The 19,791-nt window shown below is 37.2% G+C and overlaps 1 protein-coding gene and 2 long non-coding RNA genes across 5 annotated transcripts; 2 read left to right on the forward strand and 1 right to left on the reverse strand.

Annotated features, from left to right (window-relative positions):
• The first annotated feature begins 7,602 nt into the window (after nucleotides 1–7,602).
• On the forward strand, nucleotides 7,603–7,917 carry LOC148923167 (uncharacterized). Its single transcript, XM_089061417.1, has one exon. It carries the CDS (start codon nucleotides 7,603–7,605, stop codon nucleotides 7,915–7,917), a length of 315 nt encoding a protein of 104 aa, XP_088917543.1.
• An 8,407-nt stretch (nucleotides 7,918–16,324) lies between these two features.
• Nucleotides 16,325–17,927, reverse strand: LOC148923168 (uncharacterized). Of its 3 annotated transcripts, none has more exons than XR_016132488.1 (2): nucleotides 17,553–17,927; nucleotides 16,325–17,461 (listed from the first exon to the last, which is right to left on the reverse strand). It is a non-coding gene; the product is annotated as an uncharacterized LOC148923168 (long non-coding RNA). The 3 variants fall into 3 exon arrangements; XR_016132489.1 differs by having other exon boundaries at nucleotides 16,325–17,451; nucleotides 17,548–17,927; XR_016132487.1 differs by having other exon boundaries at nucleotides 17,548–17,927.
• On the forward strand, nucleotides 16,342–19,169 carry LOC148923169 (uncharacterized). The gene is made up of 3 exons (XR_016132490.1): nucleotides 16,342–17,117; nucleotides 18,371–18,430; nucleotides 18,968–19,169. It is a non-coding gene; the product is annotated as an uncharacterized LOC148923169 (long non-coding RNA).
• The last annotated feature ends 622 nt before the right edge of the window (nucleotides 19,170–19,791 follow it).

Here is a 19,791-nt window from a genome sequence, read left to right on the forward strand (position 1 = left end):
TTGTCACTTGAAGCTCGATCTTTGTTTAGACTGTGTGCACAGAAAGGAATAACAAGCTTCCTAGGTCCAGCGAATCCACTAGATCACAGGGTCTAGGAACTCACAGATCGTTGGAAGATCTCGGTCGTCGGACACACAAAATACTCTTAAAAAACCCTCAACCACGTATACTAAATTTAGCACAGGGAAGTAGGGATCGATCCCACAAAGATGAATGCGCAATTAAACATGTTCAAGGATTCAGGACTATTTTTAGGTTGGCTGCTGCCACGCAATTTGGGTTGAGGAAATTAAACTAAACTTGGAGTTGAAATCTGCTACGCTAACAGCTAGATCTAGGCAGAAACAGAAATCATGCATATAACTGGAAAAACGAGGCAATTACTAGATCTAAGAAAACTATTCCCTAAATTACCTAGACCTGGGATATAAACTGACGGTGGGGACCATCTGCTGAAAAGGTAAAGTACGGATGAAAAGCTGAAAAACAACGAACTAAAGTACTAACTAACAGCGACATCATCTTCTCCAACAATTTGCTTAAAACTTTCAGTAGAAACAGAGATAGGACGTAGATCGAAACAAAGCAGACTGAATTTAAAGCAATTAAACGAAGAACAATTAAAACTAAGCAGATCTAAGGCTACTAGATGAAGTAAAATGAAAAGAGAGCAGAAAGTTCGAAATCCATGCACAACTTGATTCCCCTGTTCAGATCCAACTTCGGATGCTAAATCCACTCCGGATCCAAGCATCCGAAACAACTCCGACCAAAAGTATATCCATAGCTACAGATTCCCCAAACAACCACTGATCAACAACAACAACACAGATCCACAACCTATTTCCCAGATCAAGCACAGAAACATCCAAAACAGAGAATAACATTCAACTACCGAAATAAAACCTCAAACAAAAACTCAGAATCAACATAACTCAACACAAAATAAACACCATCATGACGTAAACTAAATGCATAGAGAACGAATATAGCAAACAACCAAATCGACTTCCCAAACGATAAAGTTCGACGAAATAACAGTGCAAAAACTGAATGTAAACTGATTGTATCTTCGCCCTTCGTGAGGACGGTGTTACCACTAACTTTCTCCGAAGATGAATCCCTAACTACCCCAGAATTCCCATTTTTCCTAAGTGTGTGTAAGTGTGTGAGCTGAGAGCAAAATCATGTCTATGGCGTGTGCTGCATGCTCCTCTATATATAGGCGTGGAAGTGGGTCCAGCGAGGTATGAATAGTCTTTGTTACCCTCAGCTATTGACTCCCTTCGTCCAGCCATATTTCTCTTCAACTTTGCTCACTTTCCTTTGCTAGTCCCTTGCCTCCAGCTCTTCCTGGATCTAGCGATTTCCTTCACACACCTGGCTTAAAAACTGCGTTAGACCCAGTAAAATAAAGTGTTTTTTCACCACATAGCCGATGCATGAAATTAGCCTTATCATCACTCACACAATTTTTGCTCAGTATATCATTTATCTAAATTCACGTATATATGAATTTTATGTAAATCCATTTATATTGTAAAAAAAAGGATTATATATCATAAAGATGATCTTGTTGATTTTTTTTTTATAAAAAATTTTCAAGCCACCATAATGGTTATTAAAAATCCATACAACAATAGTTCCGAGATAAAAAAAAAACAATATAACTAACTAAAAGCAACAATTAGCCTCTAGCTAATAAATTCAAACCAAGCGAAGAAAGAAACAACAAAACAAGCATAGAAATCCAAGGGAACTAAAACAACACATTACTTTGGAAGAAGGCAAAAAAATCAAAGCAAACAAGTACCTTACCCTCTGGTCCAACTTCTGAGGTCGCTCAAGTCGTGAAGATGATGAACTTCGAACAACAACCCTTAATTTAAACGCCATATAAATCCTTTTTTCTCGAGTTCCTAATTTGATTCACATCCTTCGAAAAATGACCGTATTCCAAATATTTCAAATTGACCAATCAATGACGTAAAACATAGAGTTACAAAGCTTTCTATCGAACTTGAGTAGAGGAGTATTCATCGCAATTGGTTCCTTCAGAATGCAAAAAAGAGATGTATCGCCGCTCATATCAGTACCAAAGGCAACTAGAGACTCTACAACTAAAAATAATATGCTCTGGGGTCTTCGTCTCTTTTTATAATAAAACGCACTTATCATCTTCGATTCCTGGAGTACCAAATCTGCGAAGCCTAACCTCAATGTTGAGTCTTCCCTGGAGGTGAACTAGACATGTAAGATTGCTCGCGATGGGGCAACATTTTTTCAAGCAAGGCACCCTTGTTTCGTTATTGTGCTCATGTTGTCAAGAGGTCTAGTAATATGCAAAACAACATTAGATGAAGAGAGAATGGCCACCTTCTTTCATCCCTCTTATTTTCTCTCAAAATTAAGTAGCGCGGCTAGAAAAAATCCGAAAGAAATCTGTTGTGATTTTTATGGAGCAATTTAAGTATACAAAACAAGTAATAATTCCCTAAAAATACTAATTCTGCAAATATACAGACGTGCAATGTAGTATAAAAGGTGTCGAACCCATAGGGAGGAGATTAATTGCTAAAACTAGTAAACCTAACTAAACAGTAGAAAAATAGTTTAATTTTGCATTTTCGATCAAGAGGCAAGTGAAGGCCGAAACGAGAAGGAAAATGCAAGGGTATCACGATAAAGAGGGAAGACTACTCCTAGATTGTTTTAGGTTGCTTGTTCACATGAATCTCAAAGTCTAATTACTTTCCATTATTTATCGGGATCGTGTTGATTTTACGCTCTCACGCAACTGATCACTGATCATTGACTTTTACACCTAGGACAAGCTGATCACGTCTCCTAGGATCTACTCAGCAACCCCTCACTCCTACAGTCGCATAGTAAGCTCGAGATTGGCTTCTACGAACGTTCAACACACAAGATCCACCCTGGACTATTCCCTGATCGGTTTTAGCCTAGGGTTTCTTATCTATCTTAGCTCCACACCCCAAGTTAAAGAGACATTAAAGATAAGACCATTACCGAATTAAGCTAGCAAAACCCAACACGCATTGAAATAAAGACATAGATAAGAACTAAAATGTGAAAATCTATCAAAACACAATTATGACTTCATATTTACAAGTTTACCTCACTAACAAGGAGTAATCCCTAAAATCTAGCCACTCATAGTGGGTAACAATACAAGAAAACAAGTAAATGCTACCATATGGGTAAGATTAGGGAAGAATTAGCCTCAAGCTTCTTCTTCTTCCTCCCAAAAATGGACTCCAAGCCTTTTCCTCTCTCTAAAAATTGCATCCCGCCGCCAAAAGATGCTTTGGAAGTCGTGTCCTAGCTATTTAAATAGTTTGGGCTTAAAAAACAGGCCCAGTCACATTTGCTCAGTCAGGCGTTTTTTTGCTTAGAAATCGCCCGGCTGGGCGTTTTATCTGTATCGCATACATGTAAATTGCCCGGTCGGGAAATTTTCGTCCGGCCCACACGTTTTTTCACTGCAATGCCGGTCTTTGTAAAAAAGTCAAATTTTCTTCTACCTGACTCTGATTGAGACGTGCGAGGTATCCACACGAAGCTCTTTCGAAAATAAATGCAATAGTGGCCTTGTAGAAGCATTTGAAATTAATCTTGGAGAACTGTTTATTATTCAGATTCAAACTTTTTCTCCATTCTCCTCTCTCACTTAGAGCTTGGTCTTTTATCCTACAATATATCAAAATGAGTCCGTTTTTTACCTTAAAAAAAGTGTGTTAAGATAATGCAATTAAGGACTACAATTTGATTCACATCAAGATCCTCCTCCCAAGTAATAAAGATTTCTCTTCTACTTCAAAATCCATCTTCAATTTTCATTCTCCCGGACTCTCATTTCTCAATGAGCTTGTTCTTTTGGGTTGACAACATGAAGAGTCTTGGAAAAATAAATTTGAGGTTCTCTTCCACCGGCCACTTGTCATACCAGAATCTTGTTTGTGTCTCATTCCCTATTCTCATCTGAATTCCTGTTCCGGTCCACCTCTTGGATTTTCTTACTAAAGTTCTTGAAATTTGGAATTTCCCCCAAATGCTTGTTTGGGCCTTTTTTTTCATTACTATCTGAGGATTTCCAATATATTCATTCCGTTCTACTAAAGATGATTTACTTTCCTTTTTAGTTTGTCAAATTCAAAATGAGCTATTACTAAAAATAGAAACCTTTTTAATTATCTTTACATTATTTCCATTCTTTTACTTTATTCTCTTTGCCTAACAAACAAAATAAAATTGTATAAAATCTCGTATTATCTAAAAAATGGGTCATCTTCCTTGAGACTGAAAGAGTAGTTAGTAATATGAATTGAACTGATTATTTCTTTTATAACGGTATGTGATTATCTGCCCACTTCCGTCACCGCATAAATAGCAAAGAGCCATTGAAATATGATGTTGATAATTTTGAAATTTGTTGATAATTTGAGTTTTGTAGATGTTAATTAACTTCTTTCTTAAGTATATATTGTGTATAAATGAAAAACAAAATCTCCAATTAGATATTAATAAAAATAGTACTATGTACTATTTTTTTATTTTTATCTGTCCACAAAATTAGCATTTATCTATATAGGGTAAGTTTTCATCTGTAATAAGTTTGGTCTCATTTTCCACTTACAACAGTTCAATATTTTTTCTCTCTCTATTCCCTTCTTATGTGATCAATTTTGTATCACAACTTATGGCGTTTACTACCAAAACTACTTTTCGTGAATAAAGGGAATAGGAATTAGGGACAAATTAGTAATAAAATAATATAATTAATAATATAATTGATTTTTAAAAAATTTTATTTTATTTATGGTATTAAATAAATTTTGAAAAGATATTTTTATTTAGTATTGTTAGGTAGGAGTCCCATTATCCACAAATCCACTCTTAAAGACCGAACTAGCGACCAAATTAGGGTCATCCATTTTCTTAATCTTGTGGTTAGGATTAATTTAATACTTTATTCAATAAAACTTTTTTATTTTAATTTTAATTATTTTTTTTATTTTTTTTATTTTTATTTTTACTTGCCGGAGTAAATAATGAACTATATTAACTTAATAATGAACTAAATTAAACATGTTATGAAGTAATTTTTACATATTATTAAAATACATTAATGATACAACAAATTTTAGTGTTAAATGTTAAGCGTTAGTAATGAACTATATTCAATAAATATTGAACCAAATGAACGTTAGTAATGAAAGAAATATGACATTTTATTGAAATGCAATGTTAACTGTGTTGAACGTCAAACAATAGTAATGAACTTATTACTTCATTACTTCATTCAGTCATGCTATTACTTTATTCTATTAGTTTATTACTTCATTCCATTAGTCTATTACTTCATCCAGTCATGCTATTACGTCATTCAATTATGATATTACTTCATTAGTTTATTACTTCATTCATTCAGTCATGCTATTACTTCATTCCATTAGTTTATTACTTCATTACGTTAGTTTATTACTTCATAATGTTTTATGACATAATTAACTTTCAGTTGAAGTAAATTCGGTATGTAATGAATGTGAAAAATTACTTCATAATATACGTTCATTTAGTTCATTATGTAGTGAATATAGTTCATTATTTACTCCAGCAAGTTTTTATTGAATAAAAAAAAAATTAAAAAAATTAAAAAAATTAAAAAAAAAATTAAAAAAAATTAAAAATTTCTTTTAAAAAAATATTTATTGAATAAAATATTAAATTAATTGTAAATTAATCTTAACCACAAAATTAAGAAAAATGGATGGCCCAAATTTAGTCTCTAGTTTGGTCTTTAAGAAGGGTTCGACATTGATCACAACTCTGTTAGGTAGTTTGTATAACTTTTTAAAAATTTGAGTATTCTTTTAACACAGTTAAGGTCATTTTTAAAACTGTTAAGGTCATTACAAAATTTTATTCAAATCTATACCTTGTCATAACAGCATTTTAATTTATACCACTACCACTATAATCAAATAAAAATATTTTAGTCATCTCTCTACCATTCATAGTCTCGCCAGTCGCCATTTATATTTTAATTCGCCATTTTTTATTAATCTTTAATATAATTATTTAAATTGTGATATTTTAAAAAGAATTAATTTTCTATAATTTTTGAAAATTAAGTATCAAAATTGTAAAAAAAATACACAATTGTAATACCAAAAATTACATAATTAAAAATAAGAAATTACATAATTCAAAATACAAATCTAAATAATTGAATACATTAATCCGATTCTATGTCAAGTTGCTGACTAAGCTTCATCCCTTTGCCTCTGGGCCTTGAGCATCTTTGAGTTATCTATGGGACAATGCTTTTGTAATGGAAATTGAGCATCATTGATCATCACCATTATATCTATTTTTCAGATAAACCGTAAAAATTCTCATTGTTCACGAGTGCACTACTTGTCGTCACATATTTACTAGCACACTATGATGTTTATTGATAAATTAGTCCCCTGGTAAAATATGTGTGTTTTAAGGACATAGGTTTTCATCGCCCTCAACTGCAACTGGCCATAATTTCACTGCACCAAATCACCTCTGTTGTCCAAAGGATAAAAAAGTCATTTTCACAAGAAATAGGTTTGTTGGAAATATAATTTGAGAGTCTCGAGATTGTGGGAAAGAGTACCTTTAGGGTCTCAATGGAATATATTATTATTATAGTAGAGTCTCAAGTATGTTGGGAAGAGAATAACATTTACAATGTAGAGTTTCAATGAGTATAGTTCCTAGGTATAATTATATCGAGAGTACTATAAATATCTATGTAGAATGTATCTCAATGAACAATTCAAATCAATCACAATCTAGTCTTCAAGAGTTCTTCGATTTATTTTTGCATTTTACTTTTCAACATGGTATCATAGCAAGAGGCTACAACAGAAGATGTTGTTCTTTACTAACAAAGTGATGGCATAGCAAGACCCGACGGAAACAGCGTCTCTACGGCAATGATAGTGTGTGTCTGGGATTGGGGCTGGCAGTAAGGAGGCTGGGCGAAGCCAGCACGACGCCGGTGTTAGGCAAAGGCGATGGCAACGACAGCTGGACAGAACCATGAAGCCATGAGTGTGGTGTTTCCAAATAAATCTCATCGCCAAGAAAGGAGCTGATGGAGAGAAGAAGAGAGGCCTTTGAGACGAAGGCCGAGAAAACATAGGAGACAGGTTGCGACCCCAACCGCCGTCAAGAGAGGAAAACAGATGAGGAGTCCTCGGTTTGTCCCGCCGAGGGGGAGAGAAAGTATCCAACCAAACAATCCCTCTCCAAATTTATGTCGGAGAAGAAGGCAAAGATGACCGGAGTAGGAGGAACGAGCAGAAACCCACCAAGAGAGGAGGGGCTACTGCCTAAGAGGGGGCAGCCGTGAGAGGCTAATGGATGAAGTGTTTGGCCGAGGGGAAGATATAAACCACCGCCAAACCATTCATCTCCTAATCAAGGAGACAAACGCCGAGGACGAAGGCGGGGCAGCCAACGTCAATCGCCGAGGATGAAGGCGGGGCAGCCAACGTCTGCGCAGCTAGGGGAGAGAGATACTGTCACCGCACAGCCTCAGTATGGGTGGTGGCGGCGATCGGAGCAGCTACAGCAGCAGCGGGGAGGAAGATGAAGATGCTGAGTGGATGGCCGCCATAAACTCGGTGATCTCCTCGGAAGTGCACGCCTCCAATGGCGCATCTCAAGATGAAAACCACAAACCCAAAGGTCTCGAGCATTATCAAATCAAGGCGGGAAGGTTACTGGAAGACCTCCTAGTCAAGACTATCGAAGTGGTCACAGAAAAAGCTCCTATAGTGGAGAAAGATCCTGCACCAGAAGATGTTGGAGTTCGACTTTTCAGAACTGCTCTTCGTGGCATAGTGTGTGTTTGATAAAAGAGAATGAGCTGCCCAGAAAGCCCTTTCCGAATGCACCGAAGAATAAGAAGAGAATCAGGAGTTGTGGGTTGAAGGAAGGGGAATTGGAAAATCTAAGACGAATCCCATTTCTAAAACTGCTCAAAGGTTCAAGCTTTATTGCATAAGGGGGAATCAATTGAAGGTATTGAAGAAGGCATCTGAAAAATTGGAGGGGACAAAGTGAAGCTACTTGGTTTAGACTATGTGCACAGTAAGGAATATCAAGCTTCCTAGGTCCAGCGAATCCACTAGATCACAGGGTCTAGGAACTCACGGATCGTTGGAAGATCTCAGTCGTCGGACACACATAATACCTCTTCAAAACCCTCAACCACGTATACTAAAATTAACACAGGGAAGTAGGGATCGATCCCACAGAGATGAATGCGCAATTAAACATGTTCAAGGATTCGGGACTATTTTTGGGTTGGCTGCTGCCACGCAATTTGGGTTGAGGAAATTAAACTAGACTTGGAGTTGAAATCTGCTACGCTAACAACTAGATCTAGACAAAACAAGAAAAAAGCATTTAACTGGAACAAGCAGGACAATCACTAGATCTAAAGAAACTATTCCCTAAATTAACTAGACCTGGGAAATCAACTGACGGTGGGGACCATTTGCTGAAAAGGTAAAGTACGAATGAAAAGCTGAAAAACAACTAACTAAAGTACTAACTAACAGCGATATCATCTTCTCCAACAATTTGCATAAAACATTCAGTAAAAACAGAGATAGGACGTAAATCGAAACGAAGCAACAGAAATTAAAGCAACAAAATCGAAAAACACTTGAAACTAAGACAGATCTACGGCTACTAGACGAAGTAAAATTTAAAGAGAGCAGAAAGTTCGAAATCCATGCACAACTTGGTTTCCCCTGTTCAGATCCACACTTCGGATGCTAAATCCACTCTGGATCCAAGCATCCGAAACAAACTCTGACCAAAAGTATATCCATAGCTACAGATTCGCTAAACAACCACCGATCAACAACAACAACACAGATCCACAACCTATTTCCCAGATCAAGCACAGAAACTTCCAAAACAGAGAATAACATTCAACTACCGAAATAAAACCTCAAAAAAACACAGAATCAACGTAAATCAACACAAAATAAACACCATCATGGTGTAAACTAAATGCATAGATAACGGTAAGTAGCAAACAACCAAATCGACTTCCAAAACGTTGAAGTTCGACGGAATAATAGTGCAAAAAAAACTGAATGTATACTGATTGTATCTTCGCCCTTCGTGAGGACGGTGTTACCACTAACTTTCTCCGAAGATGAACCCCTAACTACCCCAGAATTCTCCTTTTTCCCAAGTGTGTGTGAGTGTGTGAGCTGAGAGCAAAATCATGTATATCTCGTGTGCTGCATGCTCCTCTTTATATAGGCGTAGAAGTGGGTCCAGCAGGGTGTGAATAGTCTTCGTTACCCTCGGCTTTGGACTTCCTTCGTCTAGCCATTTTTCTTCTCAATTCTGCTCACTTTCCTTCGCTAGTCCATCGCCTTCAGCTCTTCCTGGACCTAGCGATTTCCTTCACACACCTGGCTTAAAAATTGCGTTAGACCCAGTAAAATAAAGTGATTTTCACCATATAACCGATGCATGAAATTAGCCTTATCACAAAGCCATTCCTGAGTTCAACTCCCCACGTGTCCGACGAGATGCGGCAAATTGAATTGGATTCGAGAACAGCTAAATTGGCAACGACAGCGAATCGAATGGAAAGCCGCCGTGATGGTGGCGAGAGGAGAAAGGAGTCGGATGTTGACGTCTTTTTAGAAAAGAAAAAAAAAATAGGCCTATTATTATTGGGCTCAAGAAGGGAAACAATGAAAAGATAATTAGCTCATTGTATTGAGCCGAAATGGGCCTAGAATGGCCTTCCAAATTGAAGGTTTTTGGACTAAATGAGCTCCTCGACACGAGTAAAAACTGTCGGTCAGAAAAAAATCTAAAATGGCTCCTGAATATGAGCTAAAACTATCTAAGATGGCTCATTGGTACAAGCTAAAACTATCAACAAAAAATTGAAGAGCTCTATGATACGAGCATAAACTGTCAATGAAAAGTGAATAACTCCTAAATACAAGTATAAACTATTTATCAAAGTGAAGATCGTGCAAGTTAAGTATCGAAAAAACTCGATACTTAACTTGAGGGGGAGTGTTGGAAAGAGAACATGTGAGTCTCAAGTATGTTGGGAAGAAAACATGTGAGTCCCAAGTATGTTGGGAAGAGAATAACATTTACAGTGTAGAGTTTCAATGAGTATAGTTCCTAGGTATATTTATATCTAGAGTCCTATAAATATCTATATAGAATGTATCTCAATGAACAATTCAAATCAATCATAATGTAGTATTCAAGAGTTCTTCGATTTATTTTCCGTATTTTACTTTTCAACAAGGTTAATATTCAAAGACGATGTTCGATTTCCTGGATAAAATAGTACAAAAATATTATTTAGGATTGAGTTGTGAGATTATTTTAGTTGGAGGGAGTTAGTTATGGCTAATTATTCCATGATTATCCATTTAGGATCAAGTTATGAGATTATATCTCATGAACAAACACACAACATATTTAATCTTGAGATACAATCTTTCAAACCGAACACCTCCAAAGAAGATAGAAATAAACGTTTGGAATCAGTAAGATTGATAACTTAAACCCTTTGTCCCATAAAAATATATGCACTTTCCATTTTCATCTGTCCCACAAAAATATGTGCATTTCTTTTTTGGAAAGTTATTTTCCAATTTATTATCCCTATACATCAACTTATTTATCATTTACCACCATTAAACACTACTAATAATGTCTCACTGGCCACTAATACTATTTTAACTATTCTTTTCTTTTTGTCTTTCATTTGAATAATTTTATTTTAATTCATGTGTCATATCAATTGTTTATATTTTTATGGTACAAAAGAGTAAAACAGTCGTGGGCGGATTGAGATTTTCTTGTGGGCAACTAAACTTAGGTATATATGATTGGGCCTAAAAAAAGATATTTATTGTGCCTAGACTAAATTAGAAACGGCCTTCACGTATATGTTCGATGTTCAATCAAAAATATTGTTGAAAAGCAGTACATTCTATTTAAAACCAACTGAATACACGCACATGCACACAAACAAAAATATACTACTCCGCTCTATAAAAATTTATCACTTATTTTTATTTTCATCCGTCTCTAAAAATTTGTCACTTTTTACTTTTATCATTATTGATAATGGATTCCACATTCCACTAACTCAATCTCATTTACATTTTATTATAAAACTAACATATAAAAGTATGACTCACATGCCACTAATTTTTTCGAACCCACATTCTATTACATTTCTTAATATTCGTGTCGGATTAAATGGTGATAAATTATAAGGGACTGATAGAGTATTTATTACTCCATCTGTCCCAAGATAAGTGAAATACTTCTTTTGGGACGAGATTTAAGGAATTGATATTTAAAGAGTTAAAATAGAGAGGGTAAATTATGAGAGAGAGAAAGTAGAGAAGTAAAGAGAGAATAAAGTAAGTAAAGAAAAAAGTAAGAGTGGAGATTTTTTGTTAAAAAGAAAAATGATTCACTTATAATAGGACATCACAAAATGAAATATGACTCACTTATTTTAGGATGGAGTGAGTATTTAAAACTAAACAATCACTTGAGAAAAATGGAAGATAAAAGGAAGAAGGAAAAAAAATGACAAGTCGTTTTAGATCTGTTTTCCAACGAAAAAGAATTTAAACAAATAATACTCCCAGCATCTACAAACAATACTCTTCTTTTTTTTTCCTTTAAATAGACAAATAGGAGTAATAATCTTCAGTTTTCCATTAAATAAAGAGATGGGATTATAGACTTAAAAAGGAATAAAGGGAAAAAGTTCTAAAAATAGGGCAAAAGTACCTTTTTGTAACTAAGAGAATCTACATCTGTGCTCCTATTCTTCTGCAAGAACACAACACCAACATCCGTACTCTTCCACAACGCATGCTCTAACATTATTCATGGGTCTCACTATCTATTATTTAATTTAAATACTTCAATTACTAAAAATATTTCCACAATATTAAATTGCATTAAAAATACTTGAAATACTATTACAAATTACTAAAAACTAATTAAAAAAATACATATTAAAATCCTAAAAATTAGAAATTGAACAATTAAATTCCTAAAATTTTAAAAAAATCCACTACTCGTGGCCGAATTTCGCCCAAATGTGTTTGATTAGGTCTTCTTGAAGTTCGATGTGGGCTTAGGCGTCGTGTATGCTCATCTCGCGCACCGTAGTATGCACACCTCAGCGTGGGGTAGACTTGCGTTGAGCTTCCGGCTTCATCCTCGTCAAAAAAGTTAGCCGCCCTCAGTCCTTCGTCGTCTATTATCATGTTGTACAAGATAATACACGTGTACACATGATGTCGTCAATATCGATTGCATACCACATTCGAGACGGGGTCTTCACAATGTTGAATCGAGCTTGAAGAACCCAAAAGCTCTTTCGACATCTTTCCGAGCAACTTCTTGACACAAAAAGAATGGTTTGGCTCTTGTGGCATGTTGAGGATTGGTTACTGGCCAGTTTACCGTGTTTAAACAGATAATATGCTAAAATTAGTTGCTAAATGTGCAGTGAATAGTATCAATTCACACAACGGCCGCCGAAGGCGAAATGAGTTAAAAAGGAGCAAAAAGAGGTGCAAACTGGTCAAGAGGATACACCTTCGAGTTGGAACGAAAAGGAAGACCATTTTAGAAGTTTCTAAAGGGTAGAGTTGTCAAATAAAAGGAGTTACCTTAGGGATTTGGGTCATACCGCCCTATAAATGATGCACTATTTATTAGCACTAAAAATACCTGCAAGTATACAGGGTAGATCTAGTATAGCTAATGGTCAGTACCGGGTTGTCGAACAAGGGGAATAAGATCACCGATTGGCTACCTCCTACTAAGCTTCTTTTACTATTTGGAGAAACAGAGAATTTTTGGAAAACAATTAAACTGAAAGCAGTAAATGGATGAATGCAACACAAACTAGAGGTCGAATAAATGAGATAAGAGAATTCCAGGGATGTGCGATCACAATTATGGTTATACAAATCCCTACTACAATACCCTAGCACAGTTTATACTTCGATAGAACGAGTCACATAGTTTAGCCCATGCGGTACAAGCGTAGATTATTAACACTAGGGTTGTCAATCCTAGATACGTAACTCCTAGAAGCTCCTAAGACCCTTGAAAAGTCCTCACTCACAATTAACAGTGTCGTTTTAAGGGAAGCTAATTGTAGTGTCTATTAATTGGATCTAACTCGCCAACCTCCTCTCACAATTATGTAGCAAGTTATATTAAATCAACATCGAATGTGTCACTCAAGCATGCAGTATTACGAAATAACTTAAGGAAGAAACAGAGTATAAACAAAACGGATATTAAATAGAAAACGGAATTTGTATAAACCAAAAAGAGTTACTAACACATCCCTATAATCCTATGAATTTAGTAACACATGATAGAATAATCTAAAAACATAGTTTGAAGGGAAAACAATGTAAACATAAGAACTAAAGTGATAAAACCCAAAGGTAGACTCCTGTAGCCTTGATCTTCACTTGACTTTTTCTTCAACCTCTTGCGCAGCGAAGAACTCTCAAATATCTTGCGCTAGAATTATGAGGCAAAGAATGTAAAAAGTGTCTCTGAATGAAGGGGTTTAAGGGGGGTATATATAGGGAGTAAGTCGAATCCTTGGATGGAAGGAAAAGGTTGGCTAATTTAGGTAAAATTTGGAGAAAATCTAGGTAAATTCGTGCACCGCCTTTTCGCAGCGAACCGCTGCACCTTGGCCAGCGGTTGTTGTGCAATGTCTGAAGCCTCTGCGGATTTGGGTAGCGATCGCTGCATATCCTGCAGCGGTCGCTGTGGATTAGTCCAGTGGCTACGGAATTTCTCGAGCGGTCGTTGCACACGTCCCAGCGGTCGCTGGGCGTCTTCAGACTTTTCAGCACAGCTTTTCAGGAGCGGACCGCTTCAGATGTAGCGGTCGCTGTGGGCCAACGGTCGCTGCAACACACGCAGCGTGCCGCTGGGCGTCTCGAACGCTCTAGAACTCCATCTTCGACTTTTCCTATCTTTTTGACTCAAATATGCACAATTCTCACAAAACATGTCAAAATACCAAAATAGATAAAACATGTGAAATATGAACATGAATTGCGATTTAGACACTAAAAACAGACCAAATAAGGGCCCTAAAACAGTGCAAAATTTGAGCGTATCAATAAATAAGGGCATTAACATGAAGATCATTATCCATTAGCCATCACTCACTCAAGCTCTCAGTTCTGCCACCACTTTTCACTTCCACCATGCCTCATGGTCCAAACCCAAACCTTCGGCCACCTGCCGAAGGAGATGTTAGCTGGCACTTTCATTCCAGCCGACGTAGCTATTCCAGTAGAAGTTCCACCGTTTAGAAAAAAAGACATTCCGTTTATTCGCTTTCATTCCATTTCAATTTTAGTTTTTATTATAGTCTAGTTTTCCAAATTTTCGTAGCTAAGAACTAAAGTTGATTTTGTTTTGTTGGTTGAATCGTGTTTGATTTTGTGTTCTTATTTTGCTCCGTGGATCTTGTTCTATTTTGAGTAATGAAGTTTCGTTTCATGTTTCTTATGTCGATCTAGCTAAGAGTTAGTTGTTTGTTCCTATTTCACTTAGTTTAAAGTAGATCAGAATGTTCTTTGGTGTTTTACATGTTTTGATCGACGTACCGACAAGTCATGCATGCTTTTGATTCTAAGTTTGTTTCGTTCTAGTTTGTGTTTTCTAAGTTAACTCTAACATTTATGTTTTTGAGCTTTAAGATTCATCCATGGAAGTTGTTGATTTCTGTTAGTTTAGCTTTTTGAAGAAGAAAATACCCAGATCCAAGAGTGAGACCAAAAATATGCTTTATGCATTGTACCTTTCGTTTTTTACAGTTAGGATCAGTGGTCCCATATTTCTTCTACCTTTTGTCCAGTTTAATTTTAGTAAGTTTTGTTCATTGTCTGTTTGTTTCAGGTGCGCTGATAGTTAAGTTTATTTTTTATTCCGCATGATGTTTCACATGATAATGCATTATGAGTCACACCCGACCTCGTGGTCAGTTTAGTTGTGTTCCATGTTTCCATTTCAGTACAGTTTAGTTAGTCTCAACCCCAAAAAAGTGTGGTAGCAAGTCAACCCTTTCAAAATGTCATCGCAAAAATGCACGTCGTCTCCATCTCTGTGGGATAGATCCTTACTCCCCTATACTAGCTAGTAGAAGTGGGTTGAGGTTTTGATAGCGAGGTTTAGGCACAACGATAAGACTAGGTCTAGGTACCATCCTAGCCAGTTTAAGTGGACGCGCACACGTATGCATATAATGTATGAAATGCCAGCATGAAAACTGCGGCCTATCAGCGTCTTCACGAAATTCGGCCACCTTGGGTAGATACCATAGACGAGATAGTATCCAATGTGGTATTGGCGCCCATTGACGGTAAAGTCGATCGTCGGTGCTACACCATTTAAAGGATCTTTGAAGATAGGGGAAGAGTAGAGCACGTTCAAGTCTTTGTTGGATCCAGCCGCACCGAAATATGCATGCCAAATCCATAGACGGTAGTCAGTGACCGCTTCAAGGATTAGCATTGGGCCGTTGCCTTTGTGGCCGCTTAAGTGTTGCCCCCTCTAAGCAGTCGGGCAATTATTCCGCTTCCAATGCATGCAGTCAATGATTTCAATCATGCTGGGAAATATGTGGTCTGCTTCGTGAATATGAAACATCAGTTGGTAATCTTCAGTGGTGGGTGCCCGAAGGAATTCCTCGCCAAAAGTAGCACGAGCGGCGGCGCACAACATTTTGAGGCATAACATAGGATTCCAGTGAACTCCCCACATGCAAATACTTGTCGAAAACATCCACGATTGCCCGGTAGCAAGTTGTCGGATGGCAAAAGACACTTATGCATTGACGAGAGACTTTGGCGACGGTTACATCTGACCGTGATTGGAAGTATTCTTCAAAGAGGACAATGTGTTGACATACGCAAAAACAAGCGTTCTGACATGCAGAAACGACGCCAAAAGTAATCTGCCAGGAACCGTGGCTCATCGGAAAAATAGTCTATAACAACCCAAACTTTCATACCTTATTATTATTATTATTAGCCCAAAGATAAATAAATAAATATATAAATAAATAGACAAATAAAATAAGTGAACGTTGTAGTATTCGAAACCTGCCCTTTTCGTTTATAATAATCGATCTTGGAATTTTAGATAATAACTGTTTCGTTCTCAAACGAACATTTCAAGTAAAACTAAAAGAGTAACACCGAATAAAAGTGTATAATGTCCGGCACATCTCCGAAGTCCGCTAAAGTACTATTATACAAATTTATCGAATTCCTAATCTATTACAATTAGAGAAATGTGCAAGTCCGGACAACCCTTAAAACGATCGTGCTCGTATCCAATCGGAAGTGAGAGAGGTGTGCAAGTCTCAAACATTCCACTTGACTACAAATGCTCGCGTCCCAACTAAGTCCGACACGCCTTTGAGCATCACCAACTTCCCAAATGAGTGCTCCTACATAAAAAGGAAAATTTGCAATAACAATATAAAATCATGCACTTAATGCCAAGAAGAGCAAAATATATGAAATTGAAAAGTATGAGCTAATCTTTGAGGAGACTTACCTAACAAGATTTACTGACGAAATGTTTTTTTTAAGATTCACATATCATATAAAAGAAGTATTTTTATATTGCAAGTGGGCATTTAAATGCTAATGAAGAGAGATCAACGCCTAGTATAATCCCTCATTACTCAAAACACTTTTTGGCCATAGATCACCTCCTCAAGAGAAAATATCTCTGACAAATATGACAATGAAGTTAAGCCTCCCCAAGATAAACCTCCTTCCACTTGCCTCAACTTGCAAGGAAGCAAGTATATAAAACCCCAAAGTTTCCTGAAATAGCCACCCATCACTATCAAACATTCTCTTTACACCCACATATAATAAAGGAGTACGAGGAGGGAGTATTGCAGATAATTGTAGGATCAAGTCCCCAATCCAACAACACTTTGTTCCCACATCCTAAGGTAAACCCCCAAACCTGTCTTTTCTTTCATATATTTACAAGCATATGCATATATAAATTGATAGTAGAATCTGCCCAAGTAACATCAACAAATACACAACAAGTTTAACATCATCTTCCACCACTAAGCCATGCATAACAGTAAGACAAATGCTCCAAAATCACTAAATTCATGAAGTAGCAGAAGTAAGTAGACACTTCAATGACTAAGCCAATTGGAAAACTTATCTTGAGGAGATGAATCTGCCGGATTCCGGCGAATGGACTTAGGCACCCCATGGACACGAGGACAGCCCCACAATTCCGATATGTCACCGATTCAATGATTTCAAGACCTTTACAAATCTACTAGTTAAAAACACCAAACTTAGAATTCAAGATTTAATCTTTAGAAATAAAACAAAATGGGGAAATGATAAAATTGGGCCTACCTTACCTCACGGAGAACGGCGAGGCGGCGGTAGTGGTGTTGGGCGAGGAGGCAGCGCCGCGAGAGAGAAAGATAGGGAGAGAGGGCAGCGGCGGCTCGGGCTGACAGTGGTGACGGCGGATTCCGTGGCAGTGGCGGACCGAGCGAGAGAGAAGGGAGAACGGTGGTGCATGGTGGCGGTGCACCGCCGCGCTCACTGCAGCGACGGCGGTGTAGGGCCGAGAGGGAGAAAGAAAAGAAATGAGAGAGGAAGAGAGAAGAGAGAACGGGAAGCCGCCGGAGGCGGCGGCGGCGCGACGGTGGTGGCTGGTCGGCGGCGGCAGTAACAAGTCAGAAAAAGGGAGAGCTCTTTTCTCTCTTGTTAATCACGATGGAATGTGGGGGAGAGGAGAAGTTTCTAGGTACTAGTAGTGGGCTCATTAATTGGGCTAAAGAATTTAAGTGTCTACACCTAACAAAAGAAAAACTGAATTGGGCCGATTTTTAATTACTTTGGTGCTGTAGGAAATAATTAGGGAATGGCCCAAAATTCGAATTTAATTATTTTGGGCCTAAAATAAAATTGTTAAGTAAGTTGAAGTAATTAGTTGCTATCCAAGTTATTATAGTTTTGCGTAAAATTCATAGCAATGTATGGAATATCAATTAAATTGAAGTCCGGAACCGTGAAGGAAGAATCATCCAATAAGAAATTAGTTTTAGAAATTCCTAAGGATAAGTGAAATAAGAAAAGAGAATTAATTGAGGCATGCATTCTACTTAAAGTTTAGAAATTTCTTGAAGTCTGTTTTTATATTATATTATATTGTGATGTTTTCAAAAAGGTTATCTTGCAAGTTAAAGTCGGAGCGAGAATTTCAAGTTAAGGAAATTAAACAAACGAGGTGAGCTTTCTTATACTAAAAATACAAATTATATTTTATGAAAACTCGAACACATGTTCGTGATTTGATATTGTCTTGTCATAAATGTTTTGTGTATGATGCCTATCTGTTGGCTAAGGCCAAGTGAATTATGAATGATGATATATAAGTCGAATTCGGGTCCCGGTGAGGGTGGTGTCCCCGCTCGGACTAGTGTACACGGGATACCTCTGGCCGTGAACGGACGGCAGAGAAGGTGACCGTGGAAGGTGGCCACCTTCCCGGCACAAGGATACCTCTGTCATGATGGGCAGGGAAGGTGACCGTATGAGAACACCATCTCAGCGGCACAAGATGATCAGATATGGCTAAATACAGGAAAAAGGGGCTGCAGCCCAATGTGAATATTTTTAGTAAGCTCAGGTCTTTTTAATAAAACCCCTGTGTGTTACTATGATGATGGCTTGACAATATTTTCAAATGTATATGTGTAATTTTCGGCAATGTGTTCACTGAGTACTTTTGTACTCAGCCCTGCATATATTTCAAAATATGCAGGTAAAGCGGTGGTGACGAGGGGCGATGTTGAGCAGGGATGACAAATGTGTTTCAGTGTGATAAATGCTTGGATGCATCGTGTCTCCACACACGGTGTCATTCTCTCTTGACTCTTCCGCTGCAATGAAAATAACGAGCTTATATTCTTTTGTTTTACGCACTCTGATATATTTTTCCAGTTATTCCAATTTAATTTCGTTCATTCCAGTTTTGTAGAGATTCCCCTTTCTTCCCCGCTTCTTTAATCCTCCCCTAGTCACGATAAACAGTATTTGCTATCCTTAGCAAAGTGCGGTCGTGACACAGTCGTTCACGAGCCTTTCGTGAGCTCCCTCCCGATCATGAGGGATGTAGCGGCGATTTGATCTCGATCTCAGAGGAGGAGGGGCGGCGGCTGCGACATAGGCTTCATTAGCGGCATAATATTGTTGATAGTATTCTTGTTCTTTGCACTCCACTTTCGCAATGATCCGGTCCATATCGTACTGATGCATCTTTTTATTTTGAGAGAGTGTTTGAGCGAGAGAGGAAGATGAATGTGAGTTGTATGAAAAAATATGATAGAAATATGAGTGAGAGATCATTTGATAAGAAAAATGGATGATGAATGTAGGCATTTATAGATGATTTAGGGATAATAAAAATAAAGAAAGTAAAAAAATTGGAAAAAATGACCAAAAAGTGGCTATATTTTTTGGGAATCTATATTTTTCCCGATTTTTTCCAATTTTTTACGAATTTAAAATAAAAAATTAACGGTATAAAATGACGCACAATCGCGCGAGTAGGCATCACAGGCCAACCACCCCCGCGATTGGGCGTTA

This window comes from Salvia hispanica, chromosome 6, assembly GCF_029641045.1.
Source record: "Salvia hispanica isolate PSC_SH4W2 chromosome 6, Shi_PSC_v1, whole genome shotgun sequence".
NCBI lineage: Eukaryota > Viridiplantae > Streptophyta > Magnoliopsida > Lamiales > Lamiaceae > Salvia > Salvia hispanica.